A 13278-nucleotide genomic window follows, 5' to 3' on the forward strand; every position below is an offset into this window, starting at 1 on the left:
CAAAGGTATCAGGTGTCAGATATCAACTGCAAATTGATATACATGTACAGCCAAAATAGTTTTCATTTGTCAATTCCTAACGATCTCTATTTCCATTTGTTGCATTTGAAACCCAGTGTGTAATTTTCTGTTTGTTTTGGTGTGTGTTAAGTGCTGATATTAATAAGGTGGGGGTGAATGGATTTCTTCTCAACCCTTTCAACTATTCTTTCTTGCTCTTTTCCCCCTTTTTAATTCTTCTGCTCACTTTATTTCCCTCAACATTTAATAAGCTATTAAGATGAAATATCAAATAAGTCAGTGATGTTACTCTCACCATTTTTTTCCTCATCACATAGAAAACAGCTGCGTTCAAAATAAGTAAAGACCATCAGTACAGGAAAAAAATAAAAGACACCAGCTGGCAATACCATTCTCTAAGATGGCTCTTAAGAGTTTTTATTGCCTGCTACACATTCTAAATAAATGCAGCTATTGCCAGCTTCAGAATCACTATGAACCATATAAGCTGGCTGCAGAAAATCTCTTGCTTCAAAGACTGTAGGTAGGGGAGGAGGAGCAAACATTAAAGAAAGTAGCAATACATACACCAGCACGGCAATGAGAAGTTTGCATTTTAAGGATCCTACTAGAGTATGTTTCAATACATTGGAAGTAAAAATCTATGTCATAATGCACGAGCTCTCAGATCATGTTCCAAATATATGCACAGTACCCAGACCATATTTATTCAATCATCAGAATTTGCTTTGAAGAAAATACATAGCCACTGCGAGAAGACTTTCCTTGCTATAATTGTTAACTTCTGTATTATTATATAGAGAAAATTCAACAAAGGAATCCTGGATCACAACAAAGGCTTTCTCTCCTCCATCTCGGCAATTATTAGACTTTCTAGCAGAGAAACTGAGTCAATGATCATACATCAGATGGGCAAAATTCCATCCCTACCTGTAACTCAGGGAGGGATGGAATTCATCCCTACAAAAATATGCACAGTGGAAAAATCTCAGATGATTACATCCACAACCATTGCATTGGTAGGCTTTTTGTCTAGAGGTTTTCTAGTATTCCTTGGTGTGTGATTACTGCACATTTCTTTTGCAATAGAAAATTGGAAAGTTACAAGAGTATTTATCAGCAGAATGTACCAGGATCCAGGTAAATACTGGTGGAAATAAAATACATAGGGAAAACAACCATTTTAGTTGGTTAGTGGCTAACTGTATCATCCAGATAGTAAATTGTAGAGGGTTATTTTCAACCAGTTATTAATATACCTTCATAAAAGTCCATTCACAGCGGGAAAAAAAATGCATCACAGAAGGCTGCTGACAAATGCTCTTTAGGTATGTAATATTTCTATTTCATCAGTGTAGATTTTTTACCTAATCTTTCTTTTAATACATTGTAATGACCTTTCAGAAAAAGTATAGGACAGAATAGAGTTTGCATGTAGAAAATGGACAAAGTGGGTTCAACTTATGGGAAAATAATTAGAATATATATGACACTTGGGTCATCTTCAGTAAATCTCCAAGGCCTTAAAATAACGATAGCTTGCAAGTATAGGTAATTGCAGGTGTAAATTTGCATCAGCAATGTTATGTATGCATGATTTATAGTATTTAAGTGTCATGCAGATTATGTGTAAATGACATAAACTGTATTCAGAAATAGTTACAGATACAAGATGATGAAAATGACAAGCATAAAGATAAGCTTGTGTTTGTGAAGAAGTGGCATTTGTTGGCAGCAATACTTCACTTGAAAAAACTTGCCGTGTATAATAGACAGTGCAGAAGAATACTGAATGCTAAGTAAGCTTTATCATTAAAGTAACTAAATACTTATACCCAAATATTCAATGTGGTGCACTTTTTTTTCAAACAAAAAAAAAAAAAGAAAAAGGTATTTCAGAACGCAATCTACAGTTTCTTATGCTGTTCCCTTTGACTCAACAGCATTCATCTGAATGCAGTTATATTAACAGCTATCTTAATGTTTTATAAAACAATATTTCTGTAAAAATTGAAAAGAACAGAAAACCTGGTTTTGTTCCTGGTGGGTGTTTTCAAACTTAGGTGACCAATTTTTTTATTTTTTTTAAACAGTTGGGTATCCTCTATAGCTCAAAATGTGAACAGCTACTGTGGTAAATACATGTCTGAAGATAAGCCTTGAAGACTAAAATGAGTTTGTAAATTCATAAACACAGGGTAACAAATTAGTCTGCCTTTTGTAGACTAATTTGCATGTTCACCGGGTAAGTAACACTATTAAAAAGCATGTATTTAAATACTGCACTGTGATATTTTCTACATGAAAAGCTATGGTAGAGCCAGTCATCCGATACTCTTATTTGCTTTCTTTTTAGAGGTTCTATTTGTGTTTTTGTTTTTGTTTGTTTGTTTGCTTGTTTTTGTTATCGTTGTTGTTTTTCTTTTCTTTTCTATTCTTAACGAAGAGCCCTTTCCTTCTATCAGCAGATCTGGAATATATTACTTGTGACCGCAAAGCCATTCCGACACCTCACCCACCCAAGATGGCGGGGTGAGAAAAAAAATAAATTATTAGTACTGCTTTACCGCTTTACACTGGTTATCTGAAAACAATAAATAATAAAAAAAAAAAAAAAAAAACATGATTTTTTTTTTTTCAAGTGATTTCAAAAATGTATCATTCCGTTTTTTTTTTGTTGTTTTTTTGTTTGTTTGTTTGTTTGTTTGTTTGTTTTTGGAGAGTGGAGAGATATGTAAGCTTGCTGCAAATAAAAAGAACTGGCATTTTCACTCAGCCATGAAAATGTTGCACGAACAACCAGAAACATACATTCTGAAAAAAGTAAGGCATTATGTATAGTATGTTGCAATATGTCCATAAATAATATACCATAACACAAGTTACTATGGTAACTATTTGGATTTGAGATAATTTTTTTCCACTAAATAAAAAGTACTCACATAAAATATCTATTCTTGGTATTACCAGCTAAGCCTGATCCAATCCTGACTGCTTTTTTAGGTTTTCTTCCATTATCAAAAATGGCATTAGGATGGAGTGCTTTTGACTCAGCAGGCTTTTCTTAGGTCACTTACTCTATATAAACAGGTAACATTTAGCAGAGAAAGCGGGTTTTAGGAATCATGAAAGCAAATTCTTTACCTGGAAAAAGCTCAAGTTGCACAAAGCTTGCTGAATAAAACACTTCCTCAGGAACAGGTCTTGCTTCCAGCCATACATACATACATACAGAATAATCCTGTAAAAGTGTTAAATATTTGTTAGCATGAAAAGCAAGATAGTTCATACTGGTTGAGGCAACATTAAATTCTTAATAAGAATGCAAAATATAAGTAGTCATGTAAACTATTGCCTCAACTGAAGAAGCAAGCAAAGAAATAGCTGTTTTGTTTAGCACTCAGAGAGAAAATGCAACAGCAAAATGTAAATATAGATAAATTACTCTTACTTGTATTAACTTACATTCTATATTAACTTTTTGTATGTTTAACAAAACTGTTTTGTCTACATAACTGGAATTTGTTTTTTAAAGATCATCCACAGCAAGGAAGGGAATCTACTAATATGATTTTTAAGAATCATTACTATTCAAAAATTCTTCTTTCAAGGTGATAGTCAACTGTGCTTAAGAACTTCTCTTAGAACACTAATTCACTAAGGTTTCCTTAGTTACACAGTGTCACAAATGCTAGAAAGTTCTGAAACTACTTGCAGAGGGTAGAAATAATGTGGCTATAATAAAATAATATTGTAAGGAAACCACTAAAGAAATTGGTCAAAGTAAGTAAATAGTACCTGCTCTACACTTTAATGTATTTGCATATAACAGGTACACGCACACAGATATATAAACATGCACACAAACATATATATCAGGTACACGTAAAATAAAATGAGATTAAAGACCAGCAAACAACCCACACCATGCAGCAAGTATTTTCTTACCTTACTATTAAGCAATTTTAGTAAAAAAAAAAAAAAAAAAAAAAATGTTCAAAAGTAGGAAAAAAAAATAAAAAATAAAAATAACTAATTTCTCTGTTCTCTGCTGAATACCTTGAGTTTCACCTATATCTTTTTAAGCTGACTAAACAAAACCAAAAAAGATGTTTAAAGTATTCTGGTGGGTTTAGAGTTCCCATATGTTCTTACCCCTTTTAATATATATTTTTTAAAATAAAGCAAACAGCTAAACAAGGGCTGACTTTCTATAAAGCCTGCTGGTGATTTTTGCATCACATTTCTTTTCAGCTGTGTTTCTGCAAGGGCCCTGGAACACTCAGTGAAGAAGCCACAATCATTTGGTGCATTAAGACATTTTTCAAGGCAAAACTGACCAGGACTCAGGCACATGAAAATGGTAATTCACAGCTTCACAATCCATAACCTTGATGGTTTAGGGCATAAGTGGCATGTCAAGCCACCCTTCAGCACAATGCAGAATTTTATCCCTACAAGATTTGAAATATTTCTGCAATGGATATTGATCAGTGAAATAGTCTGCATTGTCTTATGCAGAATATACAAAACATTTTTTGATATTTCAATTGATCATTAATATGCCCAATAGAGGGCAGTTATTCCTTTTTTTTTTTTTTTCAGGAGAATTATCAGAGGGTGTGATACCTCATTTGCTGGATAATAAATGTTCCGTCATAGTAATAACTGCAGGGAAGGGTATGTTTCTGAAATACTTTTGTAGCTGGAGAAATGGATTAGAGAGATTATCATTTCATCAAAGTGGCAGAACAGTTGAGAGGAAATATGGAAGGAAATTTTTGTATAATTTCTGTAGAGTTGCTATTTGTCAAACCCCACTGGCATCAATCATACTATATCTTTTCTTCTGATGCAATCACATAAAAAAAAAAAAAAAAAAAAAAGTTATATTTCTCTTTAATATGCCTGTGTTAAGAGTCAAAGAGGAGACATAGTATAGCAAGAAGTTGATATTCTTTTGAATTTACTATCATCTTGATAAGAAAGGTGCAGACAACACTCTAATTCTAATTCCAGTTTATAAGCAAGTAGCAGGTGAGTCTTTGTCAGTATTAAAGAGATTTCTTTATCTTTATTAATTTTTTATAGCAGATTTTTAAGCTAAGCGTATTGTAGTTTCTAGTAAGGTGCATGGTATAAATAAGGAACACATCAATTCTCAGACATGAAATTCACATTTAGATGACTTGAGTAGTCTGACAGTCTTGAAGAATAATGGTGATTAACATGATTGGACTGCATCCAGTCAACAACCACGTTAATGAGTTTTGGAGAAGGCACTCCTATTGATGCACACAACACTAGTGAGGTCAACTAAAAGGACAAAAAATAGTGAATTAAAGGATTTGCTTCAATTAAAAAAAAAAAAAAAAAAAAAAAAAGAAAGAAAAAAGAAACTCTGAATTAGAACAGGGAAACATAGAAACCAGATCACACAGATTTTTGATAAGTGTCTTTCCTTATGTTTTATTATATTCCGTTTCTCCTTAAACTCCCCACTCCACCCCCTGCCAAGTTTCAAACAGAGAACTTCAATTTCTTTAGAAATTCACATCCAAAAAACACAGCTAGTTGTAGGATGATTTCCATATGTTCTTCAAATGAGATCTGAGAAACATCCAGAAGCTTAAACTGGTGGAAATGTTGCTTAGTGCTAATGACATTGTGTCTATTAGGACACACAATGTTTGTGCATAGGATATAGCATAAGTATAGTTGAGAAGATTATGATAAGAGAGGGGAAAACTGCAAAGAACAGATAATGCATATAAATTTAAATATGTCACCTCTTCACTAAAAATTCTGAAAATCAACATATATAACAGCTTACCTGAACAATCACAGCTCTCACATGCATTTTGGATTGTCTGTGCATAAATTTATATGTATACTTCTGAAAACAGGACACCAGAGAACTAAGGCTGCAGTTCCTTTAAAGTAGCCCTAACAATAAAAAAATATATATATTAATAATAATAAAAAAAATACAGAATAGAGGCACATTCACTTCTAAACAGTGTTTGTCAGAATTTTCCATGAGGTGTCATAGGTCTTGAAGTTCTCTTTAAAAGGCTACAACATGTTTGTGTTTTGTTTAGTGTTTCTGCATAACTTCAAAGTATTACCTAGCAATTAATGTATGTAGATTGTATTGTAGTGACACTTCCTTGCAATGAACTCCATGTTCCCCTGCTGATGTGTTTATTAGTGTCTATAATTAAGCAGTTATTCTCTCCCCACTTCCCTGAAGTATGTGTCTCTGAAGTAGGTGTCTCTGTAGACAGTGTTTGGATCTGCATTGTCCCCTTACAAAGGACATTTCATATTCTGAAGCTGCAATCTTCCATTTGTCTCCATGAGTAGAAATAAAGACTTGAAAGCATAGACTGACCACACTACAGTGAGTTGTCCCCAGTCAACACTGTGGGATACTCACTGTTCCACCCCCTCAGCAGCATTCCCGTGGAGCTGTCATGTCTTACATGCAATTAAAATCAAGGGTAATGCCTGACACACAAGCAGAAAATATTCCCACCCCTAATCCATGCATCGCCTTCGATGCCAGCCCTGTGACAGTTATGATATAGGGCTAGCCTGGAATGTGATACGTTTTTGCCTGTGGATGAAGTCAAGTGAATGTTTAATTTAGTTAAAGTTGAATTTAATGAAATTTAGGTAGTTAACAACAAAGTTCTCTCCACTGTATCTGATCTCCATCTGCTGTTACCAAAAGATGCCACAGATTGAAGTCCTCAAACTTTCAGAAGCCTCTTCTGTGTGTTATAAGTACATGCTTTCTCATCCAACAAGCAATTTGAATGAACTCATAAAGGACAATAATTCCTCTTCCATGTGTTGCACAAGAACTGAGTATTTTGAGTATTTTAAGTGATGACATCATAGTAACCTGATAGTGTTGTTGACCATATTACTACAGAATATACATACATTTTTAACGATTTGACTTCCCCTTAAAAAAAAAAAAAAAGCCTAAATCAGAAATTACATTGTGTAACATTCTTGGGATAGTTTTATAGTTTTACAACACTACAGTCATGCATGCAAAGTTATTGAGTTGCCATATGCTGAGCTGGTTTCTTTGATCTGTGAGACAGGAATGGAAAAGAAGGAACCTTTATCCAAGCATGGAGAATACAACCTCATCTCCTTTGTCAGACTTTCTTTGGTGCCCAGTAGTCCCAACCCAGATGAGGGAGACCCCAGTCGTTGAAGTAACTGCTACTTTGGGGCTTTCAGTATGACCTTCACTGTGAAAACAGTTGCAATTTATTAGTGTTTTATGGCCTTTTCTGTGCCAGGGTCAATGCACTTTGACAGTTCCAATTTCCTTGTCTGCATTATTTTTGTTGTCAAATTGCCTTAAGATTTCAAGCTACAAAACTCATAAACCATAATCTGAAATCAGAAAAAAATAATAATAATAATTAAGAAAAAAAATGTATTAGAAAAAGGTACGTGAAGATCAAACTTTTTATGTAGTTTTGAGATAACTCTTCATAGCTTTCAAAAGTATATATATATATCAATTATTTTTCATAGCTCAGCAGCATTACATATTTACTTGTTTCTCTCTAAGTTCCTCTGATGCTATAGCAATGTACACATATGTCTAGAGAAATGGGTAGTTTTGTTCTTAATAAACCAATGCTTTTTTTCATTTGCATTAGTGCCCATTTGGAAAAATACATTTCTGTCTCCATTAACCAGCTGTTTGTTCTAATAAGATAAGTTTTACAGATGGGGAATGCACTGCTCCAGGCGTATATAGAAAGTGTTTCAGCAGGTGTATGGCTTTTCCAAAATATACTTTCTGATTTCTTTTTCTTATGCCTTACATCCACTAATGCTATCCAGAAAACTCACACTGATTTCCGAGTGCATTCAGTTTAAGAGTTTCAGGACGTTGTGATGACTTAGCATCTTTGGATCCCAGTTACTTCAAAAGTGCAGGAGACTTCCACACCATCGTTGCAACATCATTTTATTAGATCACCTGAAGCTGAGCTGTCAACAGCTTGGAGTGAGAGGAGTGGGGAGCACAGCCAGGCACTCTTAGCACATCCAAACATAGCTCCTGTCAATGAAATCCTCTGCCATCATAGTTATAAGCGCAGGCTATTTTTTCCAGGCAATAGAAAAACTCCCTTGGGAGAATGGTCATGCAAAACCTTCCAGGCCTTCCCCTGGCTTCCTGTACTAAAGGTATGAGCTGCCTGCCTCAAGTACAGTGTATCAGCACTGATCTACCAGAGTAGATTCAAACACTGATCTCTTTTTCCAGCATGATACCTATGAAACATGACTGCAGTGCAGAAAGAAACATTTACTGTTGTTACATATCATTTAGTCTATCACTGATCCACTGAGGCATGCAAACACTTTAAAGTTCTTTGCCAAGACAGCAAAATTGCAATAAATGTAATACTGCAATAGCCTGCATGCTTGAAACAGGGAAAAGAGCAAAGCTTGTAGTTTTACAATGCATTTGCTGAAAAACAGAGCATGTGTTTCAGTGGCCAGACCTTGCCTGTTGGGAGAGTTCTTGTCCCTCCTGACAGAAAAGGACACAGATAAGGGGCTCCTTGCTTGTCTGCCAGGGAGGCAGAGCCTCTAGCTTCCTAGTGCAAAGTCTCTGTTTGCCCTGGAAAATGTTTCATTCTTTCTTCTGTGAAATTTCTGTTCTTCAGTAGGATATCTGCAGGCAGCATATTATTCAGCAGAGTTGCTCAGTCCTTAAACTGTTACTTTTAAGGCTCAGTCCTTCCTCCAGAACCTGCTAAGACAACGGTTACCTCAAAAAAAATAAGGTCTTGTTGAAATAAAGTATTTTTAAAGAAGAGCCACATTTAGGGAAAAATAAATAAATAAATAAATAAATAAATAAATAAATAAATAATAAAAAATAAAAAATCTGCTTCTCCAAATTTGCCTCTCAGAAGATTACAGTAAACTTTTGCTAAAGGAACATCACAGCCCCTGAGCTTGTAATTACTCGGTCATTGACAGACCTGGTATGAATAGTTATCCCATTCAACTATTTACTCGCCTTCCTCCCTTAACGGTGTTGATTGAACAATGCATATGACAGCATTTCCAAGTTGTGATCTGATATTGTTACAAATAATCAAAGCAAAGACAACATTTCTTCTATTACATTATTTTAAGTCAGATAATTTCAAGATTCAGAATATAAAGCAGCTAAGAAGATACTAAGTTCTCTAAGAAGCAGGGGACATTTACTTAAATAGGATCTAATGTCAACAAAGTAGTAATATGATATATAAATATGGCCTCTTCTAAAACCCTGTAGTTCTGATACTTTGCTTTCTCTCTGTAAAGACATTTCCAAGCTTTTTCTAAAGGTATAGATTCCACTCCTTTAATTAGAGACAAAAGTTTATGGTTTATGGGACAAGGCACAATGAATCCGTGCAGAATGACTTGTTGAGTTCATAACCAGTGACAGAAAAAGTAAAATCTGAAGTGAAAAGTCCTTCAATTAGTGCCCTGTAATTAGCTAGAAATTTACTATATTTTTATGGCTAGCAACCACTCAGCAAGGCCTGAACACCAGCTGAGAGAATAAAAAGAAAGTAAATTTGCCCAAAGGGATTATCAGGACCTCACCCTCTAACAGAAACTATGAATAGGATTAAAGGATTAGTTAAGCAAACTAACAGTGGTGTCAAAATGGTTGAACCATCTTTCTGTAAGGAATCACAGAATTTCTAGGTTGGAAGAGACCTCAAGATCATCGAGTCCAACCTCTGACCTAACGCGAGCAGTCCCCACTAAACCATATCCCTAAGCTCTACATCTAAACAAAAAAGGAAAGGTGGGATAAATTGGCTAGAAATATCACTGCCCTAAGCCCAAGGGCTGAAACCCTTCTCTCTGCCAGAAGTGAGACCCAAGGAGGACGTCTAGGGAAAGATAGCTACAAATGTTCCAGTCGTGTTTTCATGCACAAATAAAATACCTGAATGATCAGTTGAGACTCTTTTAATAATATGGTGACTGACTGTAATCTCTTGCTACATATATACACAGAGAACTACTAAATGGTTAACCACCTGCTTCTCTCTTCTAGGGCATATCAGGTCATTGACATAACACCATAAAAGTATGTGTGAAGAACACTTTGACCTCGTTACATGATCAAACACACAGACTTTTGAAAAGAGATCATAATGCACAGCTTCTTCCTCTGTACAGCTAGGGAAGCATATGCGTTGTTGTGAAACTGAATATTCCCTGGAGTGTCTATAGACCGAGGAAAAGGTAAAAGAGCTTGGTATTAGGGCAGCTCAAAAAGAAAGCCCACAAAATAACAAGAACAATTGAAATATCATCAAAAAAAAAACAACAACCATCTCCTTCACAAAAATATAAAGGTGGTAGTACACAGTATTGGATCATTGCAGAACACACCATGAATTTAGTAATTTTTGTGATATGTTTTCCTTTATGCATTAAAAGACAAATAATTCTGTATAGTTCCACCCATCTGGATAGTTGCACAACATAATGTTACCCTAAGACTCTGTACTAAAAAGAGCAGCCCTAACATTCTAAAAACAGCATTCCAGCAGAATTATATATATATGTACATATATACACCATAATACTAATACCAAAGTGTTCTTCACACCAATTAATGCACTAAACTACCAAAAACAGCTAGTTATCAAAGGTGCCCTTGTTGTGCCAGCTAATCACACTGTGACCCCAATGCCCTTTGATTCTGTCAGTGGTAGTTCCAAGCCTGTCAGCATGTTTTCCATCTGGCTGATGATGACAGAATTAAAGCATTCCCAACATACTTAAAACAGAGACATTCCTCTGATTTCACCTTCTGGCAGCCCAAATAGTACCTTGCTCATCTTCCCCAGGGAAATCTTCAGATCGCAGTTGCCCTTTGTGTTTCTTTCCTATTCCTTCTCTTCCTGCCACACTTTAATGACAAGGATGCTGAAAGATAGTAATGTCACAGGACTTTTGCAGAATTAAAATCTAGTCTCTTGAAAAAGAACAATGCATGCAGTCAGATCTCCTGACTTTTATTCCACAACAAAGTTGGAAAGCCACTAACTTAATGGAAATATCAAACAAAACAGTTGCAAAGCTCTTGTTTGGTCACTAAAGCTGAGCAGATTTAAGAGATGAAATATTCTTTGTTTCCCCACACATAACTATCCGCATCTTACAATACAAGATCCAGCCATCTTGCATAGAATCTCAAGCTATTAAAATAGTGATGAAAGATCCTTAGGCTAAATCATCCTCTTTATTTTATTTTATTTAGAGATCATGTTGGTCTATTTTTTATGTTGCTGAATATTAATAAGAGAAGAATTACACAAGTATACTATATGTAAAAGTATGTAGTATAGTCTAAAAGTACACCAGGCTAACGACTGCCAGAGGATTTATGCTACTACCCATCTCTATAATATCTTAACACTTGTCATCTAAAAGTGACAACTATGTGAAATCTAAACTAGGCTGCATGAATGAGCTTCCTTCCACTAAAATCTATAATGGCTAATCACAAAATGAAGAGTGTAACAGGAAAACCTTTTGGCAGGCTGTAGCATAGACTTTTCTTAGTCAGTTTAATATCTCCATAACTCAAAGGAAGCACACATAATACAAAATACAGAACTCCAAAATCATATACCAATGTGCATCTAAAGCAAAGCATCTTTACTTCATGCTGGTAAGCAGTGGCTTAATTCCTCCTTTCAAATTACTTACAGTTTCTAAAAGCTGTCTAGGACGCTTGACACACTCCAAGCCCACATACAGGGAATTGCTGTCAGATCTGACTAATAACAGACTTATTGTCCTGCCCTCAGCCCACCTCTTCTCTTCAAACACCCTCCACTTGCAGCTTTTCTTTTCTAAAGAAGAGACAAGAAAATTATACTTTTTAAAATAAAAACAATATAATGATTATTGTGTTAGGTAATTGGAAGTTTTGCTCTGCCTTGATTAGTTTATTTGATTTTTTTCATATTTGATTGTAAAAATAGAACAATATATATTTATATTTCAACTCTATTTTATTAGTTGGGATGTGCAAATGGACTAAGTGCATGTGAAGTTACTTCCTTGTTATATAAGGGAACATCCCTAGCCTTACTGCTAAAAGCCAACATAATTACTCAGAAAACAAATATATTCAGAGTCCTAGGAGAGAGTGTAGTGCTTATAACTCCACCTTGCTTTTGAAAAATACAGAGGAACACTGATCACTGCAATCTGTAGCAATAAAATTTGTCATCATATAACATATTTAACAGGTATCTCCAGCCCCATGTTATAAACATAATACACATTGGAATTTGTCAGACAAGTAATAAGCTGTTAAATAGCATATTTTATCTAAAAATCTTATATCAATAAAATCTTTTTTTTTTTCTTAAGAATAGTTCTGAATGAATACATAACTCTTCTGAATTCAGTACCAAAAGAAAGAAAAAAAAAAAATCGCTCAGAACATATCTATGAAGTAGGTCAAAACGTGGACAGCTTCTTATTTCCACTCAGAGTAGCTTAAAGCTATTCTGAAAATCTCAAAGACTTTCTTATTACAAACAAATACCCTGGAGTTATCAGGTAAAGAAAAACATCCCTAGCTGGTAAGCAATGACTTTTTTTTTCCCAGTTTTATTGCCTTTTACCACCTGGAATGTCAATTCTATTAATAGATGTATCACTGCAAAAAACTGTATACCCTTAACTCAAACTTCGAATGACAAAAGGTTCTGTATGACTACAATTCATCTCTCAAAATTATTTCAAGATATGCAATTATTACACCTTACCCTATTGTTCCTTCTTGAACTTAAAGATTGGAACTGCACAACTAAAAGAAAATAGCTTTGTTGTGAAATGGAAATACCTCTTTTCCACAGTTATTTGCATAACACAAGGGACTCATCCTATTTATTATAACCATAAAAGCAAACCTTCTTCCATTCTGTTTTTAGGAATTTTTCCATTTCACTGAAAGATGGCCAAAAATAAAAATAAAAAATCAGGGTTTATGAGGTGATATCTTATTTGGAGGTACTGCCATAAAACCAAAAGAAAGCATGTACAGAAGATACTTGGATTTACTTTTGTCGAATGCTGAGAATTTAGTGCTCCCACAGGAGGTCTCATCAGTTTCATGGAGTTACCCTACAAAATAGTTTTCAGACACTGTTCACCTGAACAGCTGTTTCC

General features: G+C 34.7%; 1 protein-coding gene across 25 annotated transcripts in view; it reads right to left on the reverse strand.

Moving 5' to 3' along the window:
- Positions 1-13278, reverse strand: part of LOC311441013 (uncharacterized protein) — a 291658-nt gene that overhangs the window by 88673 nt on the left and 189707 nt on the right. For 24 of the 25 annotated variants that reach the window (XR_014695718.1, XR_014695719.1, XR_014695720.1 and 21 more), the window contains 2 exons: positions 5855-5967; positions 3166-3262 (listed from right to left, as the gene is read on the reverse strand). Coding sequence is in view for 2 of the 25 variants with exons in the window: in XM_084528641.1 (XP_084384767.1) it covers positions 3166-3243 (78 nt within the window). In the remaining 23 variants the exon portion in view is untranslated. Of the gene's footprint in view, positions 1-3165; positions 3263-5854; positions 5968-7183; positions 7293-13278 lie in introns of all 25 variants that reach the window. The other variant, XR_014695736.1, reaches the window with a different exon arrangement.

The sequence above is a fragment of the Aythya ferina genome (genome assembly GCF_964211825.1).
Source record: "Aythya ferina genome assembly, chromosome: 8".
Classification (NCBI taxonomy): domain Eukaryota; kingdom Metazoa; phylum Chordata; class Aves; order Anseriformes; family Anatidae; genus Aythya; species Aythya ferina.